The 18,821-nt window shown below is 44.5% G+C and overlaps 1 protein-coding gene across 5 annotated transcripts in view; it reads right to left on the bottom strand.

The window, feature by feature from the left end:
- Nucleotides 1-18,821, bottom strand: part of CCDC57 (coiled-coil domain containing 57) — a 142,549-nt gene that overhangs the window by 64,441 nt on the left and 59,287 nt on the right. For all 5 annotated transcript variants that reach the window (XM_073606702.1, XM_073606703.1, XM_073606701.1 and 2 more), the window contains 3 exons: nt 11,502-11,603; nt 10,180-10,337; nt 8,060-8,134 (listed from right to left, as the gene is read on the bottom strand). In XM_073606702.1, coding sequence (XP_073462803.1) covers nt 8,060-8,134; nt 10,180-10,337; nt 11,502-11,603 — 335 coding nt within the window. The remainder of the gene's footprint in view (nt 1-8,059; nt 8,135-10,179; nt 10,338-11,501; nt 11,604-18,821) is intronic.

Raw genomic sequence — 18,821 nt, 5'->3', positions numbered from 1 at the left:
TAGCCGACCCTTCTAAACCAAACATGGAGGAGGCTGGGGGAGGGGGAGGAGGGATAGAGGCTGGTAATGATGGACCTGCCTGTGTGAAGGTGGCGGCGGCGGTGAAAATGCGGTGTCTAACCGCCTTACAGATCACCTGCGGCCTCCCCCTAGTCTGGGGGGAGATATCCCTGAGGAGAGCCCCCCATCCCATCCTACCTGGAGCCGGTCGGAGGAGCTTGTACAGCGTCGAACACTTGAGACAGACATCAGCATGAGAAGGTATGTGCTCTTGGCAGCCCCCGGTGGTCACAATAGGCACAGCATGTATTTACCTTAAAGGAGAAACCTACTAGAATTTAAAAATTCTGTGAAATCTCCCTTACCTTATCCATCCGCAGGGTTCTGTTATAGAGACCCAATCTTCGCCTCTCACGGTGGGCTCTGTTTGAAAAAACCGTCAGAGACTGGGGCCCCTACGAATAGGGGGATCCACAGTTCTGGCCCTGTAAAGCACCCGGCTAGAAATTAGGCTAGAAAAACCATTTTCTAATATGCGGGGTTCAGCTCTCTAAACAGAGAAGCGTTACAGGTAAAACCTTGTTTCTTCGGACAAGAGGCCCGGGTACCATCCAATTTGGCCTAGAAAAGACACTTTGGAATGGATCCGGTTCGCCTGGCCTGCCCCAGTATAGGATATAGGATAATCCCTTTGGAGCTCAGCACAGGACATCTTTAAACGTCCAACACCTAAGACACTGGCGTAAAAACTGAGGTATCCCTGCAAGAGGGAGGGATTATATAGGGGGTTGAACTTCCTGGTTAGGGTGTGCCAGTGTCCAATCACCAGTGATACCCTATATAACCCATCAGTAATTACTGAGGCTCTGTGTCCCGTGATGTTCAAGAAAGAAATGAGTTTTAGCCTAGGGTTTCAAAAATCCTTGCACCAGCCCTGTGTCTATCACAGCAATTTTCAGCTTCCAGGGGCATCAGCTATGTAAAGTATATACTGTACATAGTTACACTGGTCCAGACTGGACCAATGTAAATACAATATGTAAAAATATACAATCTTGGAATTAATCTTTAAAGGATTAGTTCACCTTTACCAAAAAACTACCTATGCAGATAAGGGACATCTGTAGATAAAAACAAACTATACAGTTTTAACTAAAGTTTAATAATGCCCTTGCTACAGGTGTAGGACTTTTACGTATCTCATGAAGCCTGACCTAAAAACCCCAGGACATTGCTAAGAGAGGCCTAGCTATTGCAGTTCACCTTGCCCATCACAAAAGTGAGCTCTACCTCTGATTCAAACCCCCTCACATGTGCTCTCTGCCCCCTGATGCAGTAGCTCTGAGCTCAGAGTTTGGGAGCTCACTCCTGCGATGGTGAAGGTGAACAGTAATTAGGGCTGGATAAAGAACATCATGGGCCTGATGCTGAGGATTTTGGTAGGGCTTTTTATAAAAATAAATAAATAAATAAAAATGCTAACAATTTTTTGTTATAACAAATTAAATTAAATAGAGAGAGGGAGGATGAGATGTTACTGCATTCATGGGTGCAGATGTTACTGCATTTTTGGGTGCTGGTAAGGCCGCATTTATGGGTGCTGATGTTACTGCATTTTTGGGTGCTGGTAGGGCCGCATTTATGGCTGCTGATGTTACTGCATTTTTGGGTGCTGGTGAGGCCGCATTTATGGGTGCTGATGTTACTGCATTCATGGGTGCTGATGTTACTGCATTTTTGGGTGCTGATGTTACTGCATTTTTGGGTGCTGATATTGTAGTTTTGTTAGCTGTTTTTTTTTGTTAAGGTTATCGGAAAGATGGGTTTCAATGTTTTGACAGGGGCGCAGTTTCAGTGCTTGCCATAGGCGCCATTTTCACTAGATAGGCCTCTGCTGCGTAGTGGTTAAGCGGGCCATACATGGATTTAAATTAACCCAATTAAGCAGAGACCAGCCATAGTCGATCTATGTATGGGCTAGCTGGTAGTACACCAATCTATTAATCAACTTGAGTATAAGCAGCCTGTCAGGTTTTTCCCAAAACAATCAGTGCTGCCAGCTATAGTTAGCAACACTGATCATTGTATTGTGTGGGTAGGGAAAGCTCCCCACTGGCAGAACACAATAACACTGCAAGAGTGATTCCCCCATCCACAGGTCAGCAGGTGAGAGGGTGTGTGTGGGGACAGGCTGGGGAGAAAGGTCTGTCAGCAGGGGGGTGTGAGGTGGTCATGGAGGGATATCAATCAGCAGTGGGGGAAGTAACTGGGAGTGATTTTTTTTGGAGTAGGGTGTGTCATCTTCAGGTTGGGAAATGGTCACCTGTGATATAAGTTGAAGGGAGGTGGCTAACATGGGAAGTGGCTGGTTGGTGGTGAGTGTGAAATGGATGATGTGTTTCAAGTTTCTTTCAGTTGCGGTAATGCTTACTGTCCTCTGAAAAGTGATCTGTGGTGAATTGCTTTTCAACGAGTGGTATAGCAACAGCTGACGGGTGTTCATGAAGTGCTACTGCCGCCTCCTTGCTTTTTTTTTTACATTGCTGAATGGTAGTTTTACATTGTTGGACTATGCTGCTACTGCAAGCGAGTTTGGCTTGCAGTTGCAGAGTGGCTCTATTGAAATCAATAGGAGAGTTTGACAGGAGGTGCTGCCTGTCAAACTCTGCAGGCTCCAAGCTGTCCATTGAGCTCAGTGCCTCTGACAAGAAGTGAGGAGCGCCACTGTGAGCTCTCAGTCTGCTGCAAACAGAGTGTGATAAATTCAAACCAGATGGTATAAAGGTAATCCGCCCGCCCCTATAATACCAACACTGCGCTCTTGGAGGATCAGAACTGAATACCTAAAGCAGCCACTTGGCATAAACAAATGTGTGGACAGTATTTGATTCTCTGTTGTATCGACAACCCAAAACAGTGAAAAAAATAGTGGCGCTGAAACGAATAAACTCCTGCACACAAAGAAAAAAAAAAGAAAAAGTGTGTATAATGTTGTGGAATATGATAATATCAAGGTTAGTGACACGTAATATTAAGTAAACCACCAATAGTGAAAAACCTGACGGGTATATAAACAGTAATTGGTGCTCTGGTGAATTGTTGTGACAAGCGAACCAAAAATAAATGAAAAAATTCCTTTAAAGTGAACAACCAAAATGTATGACCATATAAATAAAGTCCATAAGAAATCTCAAAAGAATGTGTAAAATTAGCAATTTAATAAAACTGTAAAAAATTATTTCACCATTGCACTCACATAATACAAAATCACACCAAGCAGAGAAAAATTTCACAGCAAGAACAATCCAAGCAGTGTAAACCAATGTGTTGTAGTCACGGCGGACCCAAGGTGTGCGGTAGTTGATAACAGCCTCACCCGCTTCTCAGAACCGAGCCCCCACTTCCTGGTGCAGCGTGTCACGTCACAGCGCATCGCACCACATGTAGATGATTGCCGTACAGCCTTGCCCCGACATGTTTCGTCACACAGACTTAATCATGGGATTGGAATCCCATGATTAAGTCTGTGTGACGAAACATTGTGACCGCAACACATTGGTTTACACTGCTTGGATTGTTCTTGCTGTGGAATTTTTCTCTGCTTGATGTGATTTTGTATTATGTGAGTGAAATGGTGAAAGAATGTTTTACAGTTTTATTAAATTGCTAATTTTACACATTCTTTTGAGATTTCTTATGGACTTTTTTTATATTTTCATACATTTTGGTTGTTCACTTTAAAGGATTTTTTTTCATTTCTTTTTGTTTCACTTGTCACAACAGTTCACCAAAGCACCAATTACTGTTTATATAACAGTCAGGTTTTTCACTATTGGTGGTTTACTTAATATTAGGTGTCAGTAACCTTGATATTGTCATATTCCACAACATTATACACACTTGTTTTTTTTCTTTGTGTGCAGGAGTTTATTAGTTTCAATGCCACTATTTTTTTCACTGTTTTGGGGTTGTCGATACAACAGAGAATCAAATACTTCCATGCAAACAGTGTGCCAGCTTGTATTTAAACTGGCCGCTCTGTATGTAGCTTCTGACAGGCTGCGCAAGGAGCCCCGTATCTCCGGAACCATAGATGATAGGAGCCCCATATTTTGAACAGTGATGGGGTTGGTCTTCAGCTACCTGTTTTCTGTAACCCCTGGTCGCCGAGCCATGACCTTATAAGTTTTTTTTGACAAATGGGCCTATCTTAAGCTAAGGGGCCTGGAGCTGCAGCTCCAATAGCCCCTATATTAATCCGGCCCTGACAGTAATAGCTGGACCTTGGTTAGCAAAGCCCTAGCAACGTCACCCCTTACCTACATAAGCAATTTTCTGCTAAAGGTGAACTAACCCTTTAACAGATTAAAACTGACTAAATAAAAGAAGTTTGCTGTTACGATTTACATACACTTTAATGATGTGATCTGCATTCTCTGCCACAATGAAAAAAGGGATAGGGAACCCAGCTGTCCAATTTATCTGAATATCAGCTACGTGTGCCAAAGCATTAGCTGTCTTCCAACATTCCCATGCCTGCCAATTTTTAACATGTACCATAATTCAATATTATACCCTCCCCCACTATCTCAATTAGTTATGCATCCTACCTGGCCCGCACCATTATCAGTAAGTTGTGATAGTAAGCGCTAGCTTACACCAGCTTTGTCTTCTGAAGGTGATCCGCTGAGGAACAATCTTCAGAAGGCATTTGAAAGGCAGCAAAGAGATGTTATATCACCTCCTCATCACCCGTTTAAACCCGTGCCACAACCATGTGCCCTTCAGTTGAAAGTGTCGCTTTTGGTGGGCGGCACTGCCTGCTGAGTGTGGCAGCTGAGAGAATTTTTGCCGCACCATGATGTGAAGCATTGTGCCCCGTGACCTACAGTATATACACCCCTGTCCACTGCCTTTGTATCTTAAGGGATCACCATGAAAAGGTGCATATGGTAATCACCAGTGAAGGCTACAAGCGAAGAATCTAAAGAATCTGATTGTTGTGACAGTTTAAAAGCTTAATCCAACTTTGTGATCATGTTTCATGTTACACCCATATTTAGGGTATAACATGAACCGTGGTCACATTCCCCTCTCCAACTTACCTTAATTTTGGGGTTCTTCTCCCTGCAACTTTCTGTCTGCACTTGACAAATCCACACAGAGATCTGTGAAGGCAAAGGCTACAAGTCCCATCTTTCACAGCACAAAGGAGAGCCTCATAGATCTCATTAGAGCACAAGTTTATTTCCTCCAGTCCAGTAACTTTAGATCTGTACCTCCATATGGGGCTGGGGGAAAAGTCTGCAGGAGCCTGTACTTTACACACAGGACGCACTGATTGTGGCTGCAATGCTCTGCAGGCCTGTATGCCAAAAAATGGTAAATGCAAAATATATTTATCAACATGTGTGTATTTAATAAGGCTAAAGCAGGGGTGCTCAGCCTGTGCCCCTCGGAGCCCTCTGATGTGGCCCTCGACCTGAAACCAGGGAAGCGCACTTCTATTATATCCTGCAGGTTTGATGTGCTTTCTGAAAGAGCACAAAAACTGCAGTTTTGGTGCGCTTTCAGAGAGTGCCCCACACTTGCAAGATAATAGAAGTCTATAGCAAAGTGGAGCTAACCCGCAGGAAAGCCAAAGGTGCATTGCGCTGCACCCATGGTGCCGGTAAACTGCAGCGCATCAGTGTGATATGAGGCTCAAGACAGTAAGGGCTCATCTACATTTGTCATTTGGAGGGTGATAAAACCCCATAGTTGAGACGAGTTTTACCAAACCCCCACAACCACTGGTGTAACGTCAGGATTGGCAATGGTGGCCCCACCCCATGCTCCAGGGGTCATTGTGGCCTCCCTGTCACATTCTGTTTTACAATTGCCTAGGTAGGACAGCAAATACAGGAACGGGTCCTCTCCATTTTCCTCCTGCAACCACTGAAAGCTGGCTTCTCCTCCTCTCCCTCTTCGCGGCCGGTTACCAATCACTTAAATGGCCCTCACTCTTTAAAAGGCTTAGCGCCCCTGGGCCAAAGAGTAATTCTGATCTCATCAGTACACTCATTAAAGTAGTATTCCAGCCAAATAATAAATAAACACCCTTTTAAAAGGGAACCTGTGTTTTCCCAATGCAGGGCAAACCAACAGGTTCACTTGAAAAAGTATGCATAGCAAGCCTTTCTTTTTCGTTTTAGACAGAATAAGAAAGAATGAAAGTGTTTAAAAATGTAAAACATTTTTTACCTTAATGCATTCCCTGGATTAAGGTACAGGCGGTCCCCGGGTTACAAACAAGATAGGGTTTGTAGGTTTGTTCTTAAGTTGAATCTGTTGTCGGAACAGGTAGATTTTTTAAGTGTAGCTCCAGCCAAAAAAACGATTTTTAAGCTTTTTGGATAGCACAGGGAAGAGTTAACACCCCTGTAATGTTTATTTTGTTGTCTGTGCCCCTGTTGAGAAGATTTCCCCTCACTTTCTGTCCCAATGACAAATTCTGGGTTGTTGTGGAAACCCTGTTGGGACCCCCTCAGGGGTCAGGTGACTATTTGCCAGGGGTCACCGAATCCTGGGCTGTTCCTGAAGCCCGCACAGCTCTCCCAGCCTTTTCACAGCCACCCAGCAGGGCTGTCCCTGGAGCCCGCGGCCACCCACTCAGCCTCTTCACAGCCGCCCATTCAGCTCACAGCATGACTGGGGGGCAGAGACTAGAGGTTAGCTGACTGGTGAGGAATGTGAAGTGGGAGGGGCTGGAGGAGACCCTATCTCCTGATTTCGGCATAGGTGTCACTGCTGCGTGACACCAAAAAGAGCCGGAGACACAGTGAAGCCGGAGACACAGTGAGTAACACTACCTGTGATTATAGTTGCCATTAAAAGTCCCCACTACAGTTCTGAGATCAGCAGATGACCTTGATCAAGAGCACCTAAGTTGGCTGATCAGAACTGCCCCCAGCACTGCCACTGATCCCACCCCCCACCAGCACTGCCACTCATCCCATTCCCACCATCTCCCACCAAGGAGTAAGAGAAGGAATAAAAAATAGAGAATACATGGAAGGGAGAGGAAAAGAGGGGGAGGAACAAAGAAAAAGGGAGAGAAAGAATAAGAGAAGAAAGACGGCTATAGAGAGGTATGGGGGGGGGGGGGACAAGAAATTAGTATAGAGAGAGATAAAAAGTAAAAGAAAGGAGAACAAAGAGAAAGAGTGGTACATCCTAAAATGTACCATAAGGGGTATCAATACTGTACAAGTGGAAGGGACTCAGGGAGCGCTAAATGTCCGTGGGTTAGGGGCGCAAATTACTTGTTTTGGGTGCTGAGAACCCACGCTACAAAAATTTTACTGTCCCCACAACTTGGGAAATTTTATCAAGGGGTCACGGCACTAGAAGGGTTGAGAACCACTGCCCTAAACACTGAGCCCTGTATCAATTCAGCACTGAGCCTGGCTGTATCTCTTCTCTTCTTGCATCCACAAGACACAAAGGCAGCAGCGGGAGCCTTTGGTTCCTGCTGCTGTCAATCAACTCCTGTGAGGAGGGGGCGAGTCACACTGTGTGCGTCTATGGATGGCGGAACACACCTGTACGAATGAATAACCATCCATCTGTTTTTAGCAGACAGGATTGGATGCCAGCGGGTGTCATCCACTGACATCCGCCACTCCATAGAGAGCTATGGATGGTCTGATCGGATCCGCCTGAAAAACTGACAAGCGGACCTTATCGGTTAGTCAGTGTGAAAGGGGCCTTAGAATCACTGTCAATCTATCTCTTGATGTCCATGTCTTGTTGTTTTTGTCTCAGAGACTCAACAGGAAGTTTGATGAAATCTCTACAAAGTGAAGGGAATTCCCCTGTTGGACAATTCTCCATCTGAAGATTTACCTTCACCTCTTTCTGGTGGCAACTCTAAAATGTAGCTTTTTCCCTCATGCTCTGACTCATGGACAAAAGTCAGTAAAGCAATAAGAGAAAGTGAATCAACCTAGGTGGATGTACAGACAGAAATGAAAAGAAAATACCTTCTGCATTCCAGCAATGCATGACATGAACTTACTTCAGTTGAAAAGTTTTCTCCTGTCTTTCCAGCTGATGCTGCAATTTTTGCACGTTACCCTCCAGCTCTTTTATTCTACAACACAAGATACAGTCCAAGTTAATTCTTATCACGATGGTCTAAAGGGTGGGAGTACAGAAAATGGCTCCATTCATTCAACAGAAAACAGAATCTATTCCAAGATAAGCATAAGCGTCACAACTGTCAGGGGGGAAAAGGCAACTACAATGTACAGAATGTGTGAGTGTAGGTTTTACTGTTTACATTAATAGGCCACTATGAAAGGTCTATAGTCTCTGTTGCCCAGTTAGGAGGTATAATGAGCCTCAACTGTGGCTCTTGATGTCCCCAAGGGTTGCATATAATATTTAGTACATGTAATGCTACAGAAGATTGTCAGAGAACGCAGACATGTTATGCCGTGTACACACGGGCGGACTTTTCGACTGAACTTGTCTGCCGGAACGAATCCGTCGGACAATCCGACCGTGTGTGGACGGACCTTTTCGGTCAAAAATCAGACAGACTTTAGATTTGAAACATGTTTCAAATCTTTCCGACGGATTCGAGTCTGGTCGAAAAATCTGTTTGTCTGTATGCTAGTCTGACGGACGAAAACCGACGCTAGGGCAGCAATTGGCTACTGGCTATCAACTTCCTTATTTTAGTCCGGTAGTACGTCATCACGTACGAATCCGTCGACTTTGGTGTGATCGTGTGTAGCCAAGTCCGTTCGTTCGAATGTCCATTGGAAGTCCGTCAAAAGCCGTCGAAAGTCCGTCGGAAAGACCGTCGGACCTTTGATGCGGAAAAGTCCGCCCCTGTGTACACGGCATTAGAGGAGATTATCACATAGTGGACATGCTACAGGTGTTAGTTATAGACACACCATAGGATAGAGTCAAAGACTGGGAACAAGGGACAACTAAAGGGATCACTGCGATCATAGCTGGGCTCACTACAGGGCCTACAGTATTGAAATCCTCTGCAAACTACATTTCTTGCATGGAGAGGCTCTGGAATTTATAACTTGCACTGTGCATGCTTGGCATATAAATAAGCCAACAGGACTCATGATTATTCCAGCTAAGAAGGTCCTTACCACAGTGTGGTGTTGAACCTTCCTCTCGCAATTTAAAAAAAAAAAAAACACATACTGGTTTGTTACTTGTCTTCTAACTAAATTGGAGTGTTTACCTGCTTCCTGTGGTAGGAACATAAAACTGTACAGTCACCTGGAGTCAGGATATGGCAGAATAATATGCTTGTGCTAGGTAAATGCTAGCAATAAAATATTAGACTGGAGTTTCTGTTTCTGTCTCACGGCTTCAGCTTCTTAGGCTCAGTTCACATATATGTGAATTGAATGTGTTTTAAACCACATCCAATTCGCATTACATGTGAACCAGTAGCCTTTTCTATGAAACTGGTTCACGTATCTGTGGGCCGGCCGCAGTCCGTTTTTAAAAACAGTCCTGTGCGTTTTTCACTCCGGTTCCAGTTCAGGTTAGACTTTAAGTTCACACCTGAACAAAACACCGGACTCCTTTTAAAAACCGTGGTTTTAGTGCGGTTTTTTAAAAGGAGTCCAGTGCAGTTTTGTGAACAGCAAGCTTTCACAAAGCATTAGCAGAGCTTTCAACAAGCTTTGTTGAGGCTGGGTTCACACTCATGCAAATTGGATGCGGAGGTTTCCCCGCATCCAATTTGCATGACAAGAGACTGTGACCGGCTCACACAACACTTAATTCGGATGCAGCTCACACAGGGGTCCTGTGTGTCTTTAGCTCTATTTTAGGTCCAAATTCAGGCAAAAATTCAGGCCGATTCGTCCCTGAAATGGAGAACAGGGACGCACCAGACCCCCTGCTGTGAGCTGCATCCGAATTAAGTGTGAAACCAGCCTGAAGCTTTGAAAGTACTCTTCAGCTCCAGTTTGTAAATGTTATAAGCAGATCCTAATGGGATTATTAATGGCCACCTTAAGCAAGCTGCTAGCAGGCTTCAATTTGTCAAAGCTTGCCATTCACACTGCTCTTATACAGTCTGATGCCCGTGTGAAACAGGCCTAGGTGTCTACTATAAATTGTTACATAGGCCCCACTACCTGCAGTACATACCGTGCCTTTTTAACCGCCAAAAAATCTTTCATTTCAAAGTCTTTTTGTCTCAGGGCCTCATGCAGTCTCTGGTTGGCAGATTCCGCTTGCTGGAGAGACTCTGCACCTTTCAGTTCCATTTCCCTCAAAATATCCAATTCCTTAGTCAGCAACTTCACCTTATAACACAAGCCAGGCAGAGAAGAGGTTTCATGTCAGTCTAAATAAGCTATAAGTGCAAGAAGGGCATCACAGACAGCAACTGACTGTCATGGAAAATAATTGTGCTAATATACAGTAGGCAGTGCATATAAATAGTGCAATATGTCATATTAAACAAAGGCCAATTCTTTCTCCAAGACTGGATTGCTATTATCATTCCAAGGAGGCCAGTAGAAGATAGTGTTCATGTATGTAGGGTAAACATAGTGTAATATAATGCTTTTTATTTCCTGTCCTAGTGACACCCCTGACTGGGGCAATTTATTTTAAATTCCTGTCCCATTAACACCTGGTGTGTCAAAGTGTGACACACTTTGACACATAAGGTGTTATTGGGACAGGAATTGAAGGTAAATTGCCCCAGGAAACAGCAAAAAAAACATGGAGGACAGAAACAGGCAAGCACCCTGAAAATGAAAGTGGTTCTAAAGCCTAAAGGTTGTTTACCTTAAAAAAGAGAAGTGTGGGAATCCCGCCAAAAAAAATCATACTAACCTAGATGGTTGCAGCACCGATCACAGCTACAGCCGTCCCTCCACCAGCTCTACCCTGAGAACTGAGCAATCAAACACCGCTGATCATTCAGTTCTCCCCTTCTGCTCGCAGCAGAGAGTGGTGGCTGTCAGCCACCAGCTCTCTGCTCTGCCCCTGGGCTGTGAAGGGGGTGGGAAGGGCTGGATCAGGCTCCCCGTGGCATGCTAAAAGGCTGATTAAACTGCCAGTGCAGGCATCTGGGTAGCATCTGCAAACTGCACTCCTGTAATCCATAGTAGAAATATAGACAAAATAGCTTTGGCTGTACTTCTCCTTTCATGCATTCTGTGCAATAAGGTAAAAAAACCTTCTGTGCTGCAGGATCCCTGGAGCCTCCCCTTTTACTTACCTGAGCCCAATTTTGATCCAGCACTGTGCACGAGAGCAACGACTCTCTTAGCACTCTCCCTCCTCACTGGGCAGATTGATAGCAGCGGGAGCCATTGGCTCAATCAAATCGTGTGACGAGGGATTGGGGGGGTGGAGCCGAGCCAACTTTGTTTGTGTCTAAAGACACAGATAGGGCAGCTCGGGAGCGAGCCTGCATGCGTACCCCCATGTTTAACCCTTACAAAAGAGATGCCTACCTTGAGCTCGTGAGACAGAACCGTGGTGCTCATCTCATCAAGATGTACACGAAACTCATGTTCACGTTTCTTCATTTCGCAATCAAACTCCAAAGACAGTTCCTGCAAAGAATTATTTTAATGAAAAAAACAAAACATTGCACATATGAATAAACATATCTCATTGTCAGAAATATATATAAGTCAAAAAGACATAACACAATTTGGTGACAGTTTCAAAATCTCAGCAAATAAATAGTAATAAGACCCGAAAAAAAACATATAATTTCATTTTTAGCCAATTAGCATCAGGTGAATATAAGTATTTATTCCACCGAACGACGCTAGTGGCCACTGCGACCCCCAGCACTGATTGAGGAAAATATGAACATGTAGTAATCAACAGTAACCAATAACCTGTCAATAAAAAAAAACAATGTTCATTCATAGAATAAATATAAAGCTAAATCGCAATTCAAACCAAAAGGATCTAAAGTGTTTCGCTTGTGAATCCAGAAATCCTTGGATGAAGATTAAATAAGGAGGTGACAGAGTTATTGTCGAAGGAAAGGGAAACATTCAGAATTTAGCAGCTCGTGTGCAATGTGAAGGCAGCAGTCAATCACACTGTAACCTTTTTTTTTTGTTAGAACTTTATTGAAATGTTCTTCACCAGTCTTTGGGTCCCCGATGCTCACCACTGTGCATGCATGATTCTCTCTGTGCTATCTTAATGGACTTGAAGTCTCCTGGGACATGTAACATGTCCCAAGGGGTTGTGGGCAGCGAAAGAGAAAAGCAAAACTTCTTTTAGGTGAGGTTCTATTTTAAAGAAACACATTTTTTATTCTGTTTTGGCTTCTGTTGGGGGGGGGGGGGGGTCCCCTAACTCTCTGGTGAAATGTCAGCAGTACAGAAAATTAGGATAATTCCCTACAAATGCTTTAACACCTGAACTCCAGGCAGAAAGAAAAATACACAAATGAATGCAACTCTGTATTCATTAATGCATCATTAAAGGGGTTGTAAACCCTTGTGTCACTTCTGGCAGCCACCGGCCCCCCAGCCCTTCCGTTTTACTTACCTGAGCCCTGGAACTCACTCGGCGGAGGCGCGCTGTCTCTCTCTACACTGGCTCCCGGCTCCTGATTGGATAGATTGATAGCAGTGCAGCCATTGGCTCCCGCTGCTGTCAATCAAATCCAATGACGCGGGCACTGGGGGGGGCGGGGCTGAGTCCGGCATTCGAGTCTGTGGACGCAAATGCTGGACTTGGGAGTACAACCGCAAGGTAACCCCCCAGGAGAGCGCTTATCCTAGGGATTTATCTGATGTGGGGAGGACCCACGAGAGCTGCTGGGGGACCCCAGAAGTCGAGGTTCGGGGCCACTCTGTGCAAAGTGAGCTGTACAGTGGAGGTAAGTATGTCATGTTTGTGATTTAAAAAAAATAACAAAAAAAAACAAAAAAAACAAGCCTTTACAATCACTTTAAATATACAGGGGGTAGAATAAGTATTGAACACGTCACCATTTTCAGCCAACAATCGGTGAAACACTCTTAGAAGCCATACTAGATTTACATCATAGCAGACAACAGACAGACAGGTGGCTGGAGTTGATGACACCAGCATCTTCTAACAGTATGAATCAGTCACTATTTCTAATATATGGCATGTACAGGGTTCCCAGAGTCTGTGTGTCTTGGGGGTACATAGACCTGAATCCAAAGTAACACCACCTCAAGTGTCCCCAGGCATACAGCTCACAAAGAGCACCGTTCCCCCAAAATCCAGGGCCCATAATCAGTAGGCAAGAGGCCAGCATTCAGTCCCCTCCAAAAGCCTCTGTCCCGGGTGAGTCCATCACAGTGGGTATTGGATTCCAATTAACTGAGCGCTGTACACCAGGAGATTCTATGAATGCACGGTATGCCAGGACAGGGTGGGTATTGGATTCCAATTAGCTGAGCGCTCTACGCCAGGAGATTCTGTGAATGCACGGCATGCCAGAGAAAGTCAAGAATCACAGAGCAGTCGGGAAAAGGGAAAAAGGATTTTCTGCTTGTTAAAGTATATGTAAACCAGTTCATTAAAATCTCAATCTTTTGGTGTAATGCTTAAAGTAATTTTACTTTTTTTAAGCAGATGTCCAGCCGAAAACAATAAGAAAAAAACTGAAAAGCCCATTAAAAGCTAAAATAACAAAATCAGCTTTGCTGCAATATTTATCTTCAATCCAGAGGTGCAGTACGTTTTTTTGCCACTAGATGCCCTTAGTGTAACAGCCAGCATGGTTCACCCACTTTCTCTGAGTCCAGGTCGTCCCTTTCGCTAAATTTACACTTTCTCTTGACTGGGTAGTATAAGAAGAAGCTGCACAGCAATCAGCTCATTTCTTTGTCACTCTGTTTTTTCCTCCTATCAACATGCTTCTTATCAGCATAGGAACTGATTGGCTCCCTGTGTTGCTTCTTCCTCTCAAACTCTAGCCCTGCTGTACAGGATCTGCAAAAGGCTGCAGAAGATTAGCAGCACTGAAACGCAACAAAGTATAATAAAGGCGATGGTTTATGATGCACAATGCGATTAAACCAAATGTCATGTTCCCAACGATAAGAACGCCTCTCCTTGTCATTCAACAGTCCAATATCAATCTCTCAGTGGGCATTAAAGGCTTTGACATTTGACTGCAGAATGACAGCTGGCATAGGGCATCCATGTCTAAGAGGAGATTTATTCACATATTGGAGAGATTTGATCTTACTTTCAGTTGTGTCTACAGTGCAGGAAGGGAAGGAAAATGTACCCAATGTGACACTGGAGGCAAAAGTCTGAGGGGGGTTTTATCCATTCCCCACACTAGCTGCAAAGAAGAAGAAAAAAGAAGAAACAAGAAGGAGACCCTGCCACATACACACCCACACACTAATTATATTATATTATAATTAATATATATATATATATATATATATATATATATATATATATATATATATATATATATATATACACACACATATACACACACACACTTTATCACTTACCACTTTATTAGGTACACCGGTTCAATTACTTGGTAACACAAATTGCTAATCAGCCAATCACATGGCAGCAACTCAATGCATTTAGGCATCTAGATGTGGTGAAGACGACTTGCTGAAGTTCAAATTGAGCATCAGAATGGGGAAGAAAGGGGATTTCAATTACTTTGAATGTGGCATGGTTGTTGGTGCCAGATGGGCTGGTCTGAGTATTTCAAAAACTGCTGATCTACTGGGATTTTCACACACAACCATCTCTCAGGATTTACAGAGAATGGTCCAAAAAAAAGAGAAAATATCCAGTGAGCGGCAGTTGTGTGGAGGAAAAAGCCATGTTGATGTCAGAGGTCGGAGGAGAATGGGCAGACTGGTTTGAGGTGATAGAAAGGCAACAGTAACTCAAATAACCACTCGTTAGATCCAAGGTATGCAGAATACCATCTCTGAACGCACAACACATCTAACCTTGAAGCAGATGGGCTACAGCAGCAGAAGATCACACCGGGTGCCACTCCCACCAGCTAAGAACAGGAAACTGAGGCTACAATTCACACAGGATCACCAAAATTGGACAACAGAAGATTGTAAAAACGTTGCCTGGTCTGATGAGTCTCGATTTCAGCTGTGACATTCAGATGGTAGGTCAAAACGAAAAAATTGGGGAAGGTGGGACTTTATATGAAGCACTTGGTAGCACATAGATGATAAAGTTGAACAAAGGAATTTTATTTAATAAACATTGTTAACAGTCATAGATATCAATGATAATATAGGTAATAGATAGGCACTAAGGCAAGGATAAATGACCATAAACTAACGGCACATATATCTCAATTGCAATAATTGGTACAAAATTGGACAATGTTATATAATAATAAAATAAGCTGGATGGTACATGTAATGATATACAACCATAAATAGATCCATAATAAAACTCCACAGTTCAACCAAGATTGGGTTAAATACATTCGTAATTACGGGATAATGCCTGCAGGACCTGAGGCCTCACTTGGACCTGTAGAGGTACAAATTTCATGAAACTTGATGATCAGGGTATAAGTGAATACGGAACACGGCATCAAATAGCTCTACGCGTTTCGTGGCTTACTCGCCACTCATCAGGAGCATGCGTGTAATGATCTATAATGAAAATGATAAGGAGATTAATCCGTCAGTAATGATGGGGTAGGATAAGACCCCAATCAACACCGAGGTGCATACCTGCCAATTGAGGCACTACGGTTGCCAGTGTAGTGGCAAGGCACCAGGGACGTCAGGCGGCGCTCCCAACCGGGGGCCGTGGCGGACAGCCCAGCGGGGGCGAACAAAAGGGCGGCCATCAGGGCGGGCACGGGACCCCAAGGCATCTCTGGGAAGAAAAAGAAAGTGAGGAATGAAGAGGTGGATAAGGACAGAGAGAGTGGGGAAGGATGAAAGGGCAAAGGAGAACCCGTGCATGTGAAACTGGGGATGAAGGGGTGAGACACTGGCAGTCAAGGCTGCCAGAAGAGGTGACCACCGCCAGAAGTTGGTGATGGACGGGACGTGATGGCTAGTGCAAGAAGGAGTGAGAAGTGCAGAGAGACAGAGTGACACTGGTTCCTGTAAGTCCAAGGAACCCCGAGAGAAGAATTTTCTTCTCTCGGGGTTCCTTGGACTTACAGGTACCAGTGTCACTCTGTCTCTCTGCACTTCTCACTCCTTCTTGCACTAGCCATCACGTCCCGTCCATCACCAACTTCTGGCGGTGGTCACCTCTTCTGGCAGCCTTGACTGCCAGTGTCTCACCCCTTCATCCCCAGTTTCACATGCACGGGTTCTCCTTTGCCCTTTCATCCTTCCCCACTCTCTCTGTCCTTATCCACCTCTTCATTCCTCACTTTCTTTTTCTTCCCAGAGATGCCTTGGGGTCCCGTGCCCGCCCTGATGGCCGCCCTTTTGTTCGCCCCCGCTGGGCTGTCCGCCACGGCCCCCGGTTGGGAGCGCCGCCTGACGTCCCTGGTGCCTTGCCACTACACTGGCAACCGTAGTGCCTCAATTGGCAGGTATGCACCTCGGTGTTGATTGGGGTCTTATCCTACCCCATCATTACTGACGGATTAATCTCCTTATCATTTTCATTATAGATCATTACACGCATGCTCCTGATGAGTGGCGAGTAAGCCACGAAACGCGTAGAGCTATTTGATGCCGTGTTCCGTATTCACTTATACCCTGATCATCAAGTTTCATGAAATTTGTACCTCTACAGGTCCAAGTGAGGCCTCAGGTCCTGCAGGCATTATCCCGTAATTACGAATGTATTTAACCCAATCTTGGTTGAACTGTGGAGTTTTATTATGGATCTATTTATGGTTGTATATCATTACATGTACCATCCAGCTTATTTTATTATTATATAACATTGTCCAATTTTGTACCAATTATTGCAATTGAGATATATGTGCCGTTAGTTTATGGTCATTTATCCTTGCCTTAGTGCCTATCTATTACCTATATTATCATTGATATCTATGACTGTTAACAATGTTTATTAAATAAAATTCCTTTGTTCAACTTTATCATCTATGTGCTACCAAGTGCTTCATATAAAGTCCCACCTTCCCCAATTTTTTCGTTTTGACTCGACAGGGATGGAAATACATGACCTTACCAGGTCATGATTTCATTTAAAGTCCCGTAGGGATGGAAATACGCGACCTTACCAGGTCCTGGCTTCCTTAAAGTCCCTAGAATTCCTTTTTCCCCCCCTTTTGTCTCATTCAGATGGTAGGGACAGAATTTGGTGTAAACATGAAAGCATGGATCCATCCTGCCTTGTATCACCGGTTCAGACTGGTGGTGGTGTAATGGTGGGGGAGATATTTTCTTGGCACACTTTGGGCCCCTTAGTACCAATTGAGCATCGTTTAAATGCCACGGCCTACCTGAGTATTGTTGCTGACCATGTCCATCCCTTTATGAGGATAATGCACCATGTCACAAAGCTCCAATCATCTCACCACTGGTTTCTTGAACATGACAAATGCTCAAATGCTCCCTCATTTCTGGCAGCACTGGGAATTTCTGCCACCTGAGCCAGCAGAAGGAGCAATGTCAAGCTTGACTACTATAGGTCAGGTGGGTCCCTATGTACAGACACTATCACTGTGCCCTGCATAGACAAAGTGACAGTGTCTCTTTAAAACCACTTGCCACTCGCCATATAACAAAATGACATCGGCAAAGTGGTTGCGATATTCTGACCAGACATCTTTCAGGATATCTTTCGGGGGCGCGCATTGCGGCGGTCGTTGTTGCGGCGTGTCAGTCTGACACACCTCAACTCCGATCCAGGTAAAGAGTCTCTGACAGAGACTCTTTACCACGTGATCAACCGCGTCCAATCACGGCTGATCACGATGTAAACAGGAAGAGCCATTGATCGGCTTTTCCTCACTCACATCTGACAGACGCGAGTAGAGGAAAGCCGATTGGCTGCTTTCCTGACAGGGGGGGGTCTGTGCTGATTGTTTATCAGCGCAGCCCCCCCTTGGATGCCCACCCAGGACCACCAGGATGCTGCCAGGACCACCAGGGATGGCTATCATACTGGATCACCAGGTATGCCACCCTAGACCACCAGGGAAATGCAAATCAGTGCCCAGGCAGCTGCCAATCAGTGCCAAACAAAAATGCCTGCCACTGCCAGTGCCACCAGTGATGCCTATCAGTTAAATCTATCAGTGCCAGCCATTGGTGCCCATCAATGGCCAATACCGCCTTTCAGTGCCCATCAGTGCTGTCTATCAGTGCCACCCATAAGTACCCATTAGTGCAGCCTTTCAGTGTCCATCATTGCTGCCTATCAATGCCCATCAGTGCCGCATATCAGTGCCACCTATCAGTGCCACCTCATCGGTGCCCATCAGTGCAGCTTATCAGTGTCCATCAGTGAAGGAGAAAACGTACTTATTTACAAAATTTTATAACAAAAACAAAGAAAAACTTTTTGTTTTCAAAATTTTCGGTCTTTTTTATTCTTATTCGTTTAGCAAAAAATAAAAACTGCAGAGGTGATCAAATACCACCAAAAGAAATCTCTATTTGTGGGAACAAAATGATAAAAATTTAGTTTGGGTACAGTGTAGCATGAGTGCGCAATTGTCATTTAAAAAGTGGCAGCGCTGAAAGCTGAAAATTAGCCTGGGCAGGAAGGTGCGAAAGTGCCCCGTATTGAAGTGGTTAAAAGATATTCCCAATAGTTAATTAGCTCAGTATGAAAGTTGAGACTGTGTCATAGCGATTTGCAGGTTAGGT

This window comes from Aquarana catesbeiana, linkage group LG12 (genome assembly GCF_042186555.1).
Source record: "Aquarana catesbeiana isolate 2022-GZ linkage group LG12, ASM4218655v1, whole genome shotgun sequence".
In the NCBI taxonomy this organism is placed as follows: domain Eukaryota; kingdom Metazoa; phylum Chordata; class Amphibia; order Anura; family Ranidae; genus Aquarana; species Aquarana catesbeiana.
The sequence above is the reverse complement of the archived record's forward strand: the minus strand, read 5'-3'. Positions and strand labels throughout refer to the sequence as shown.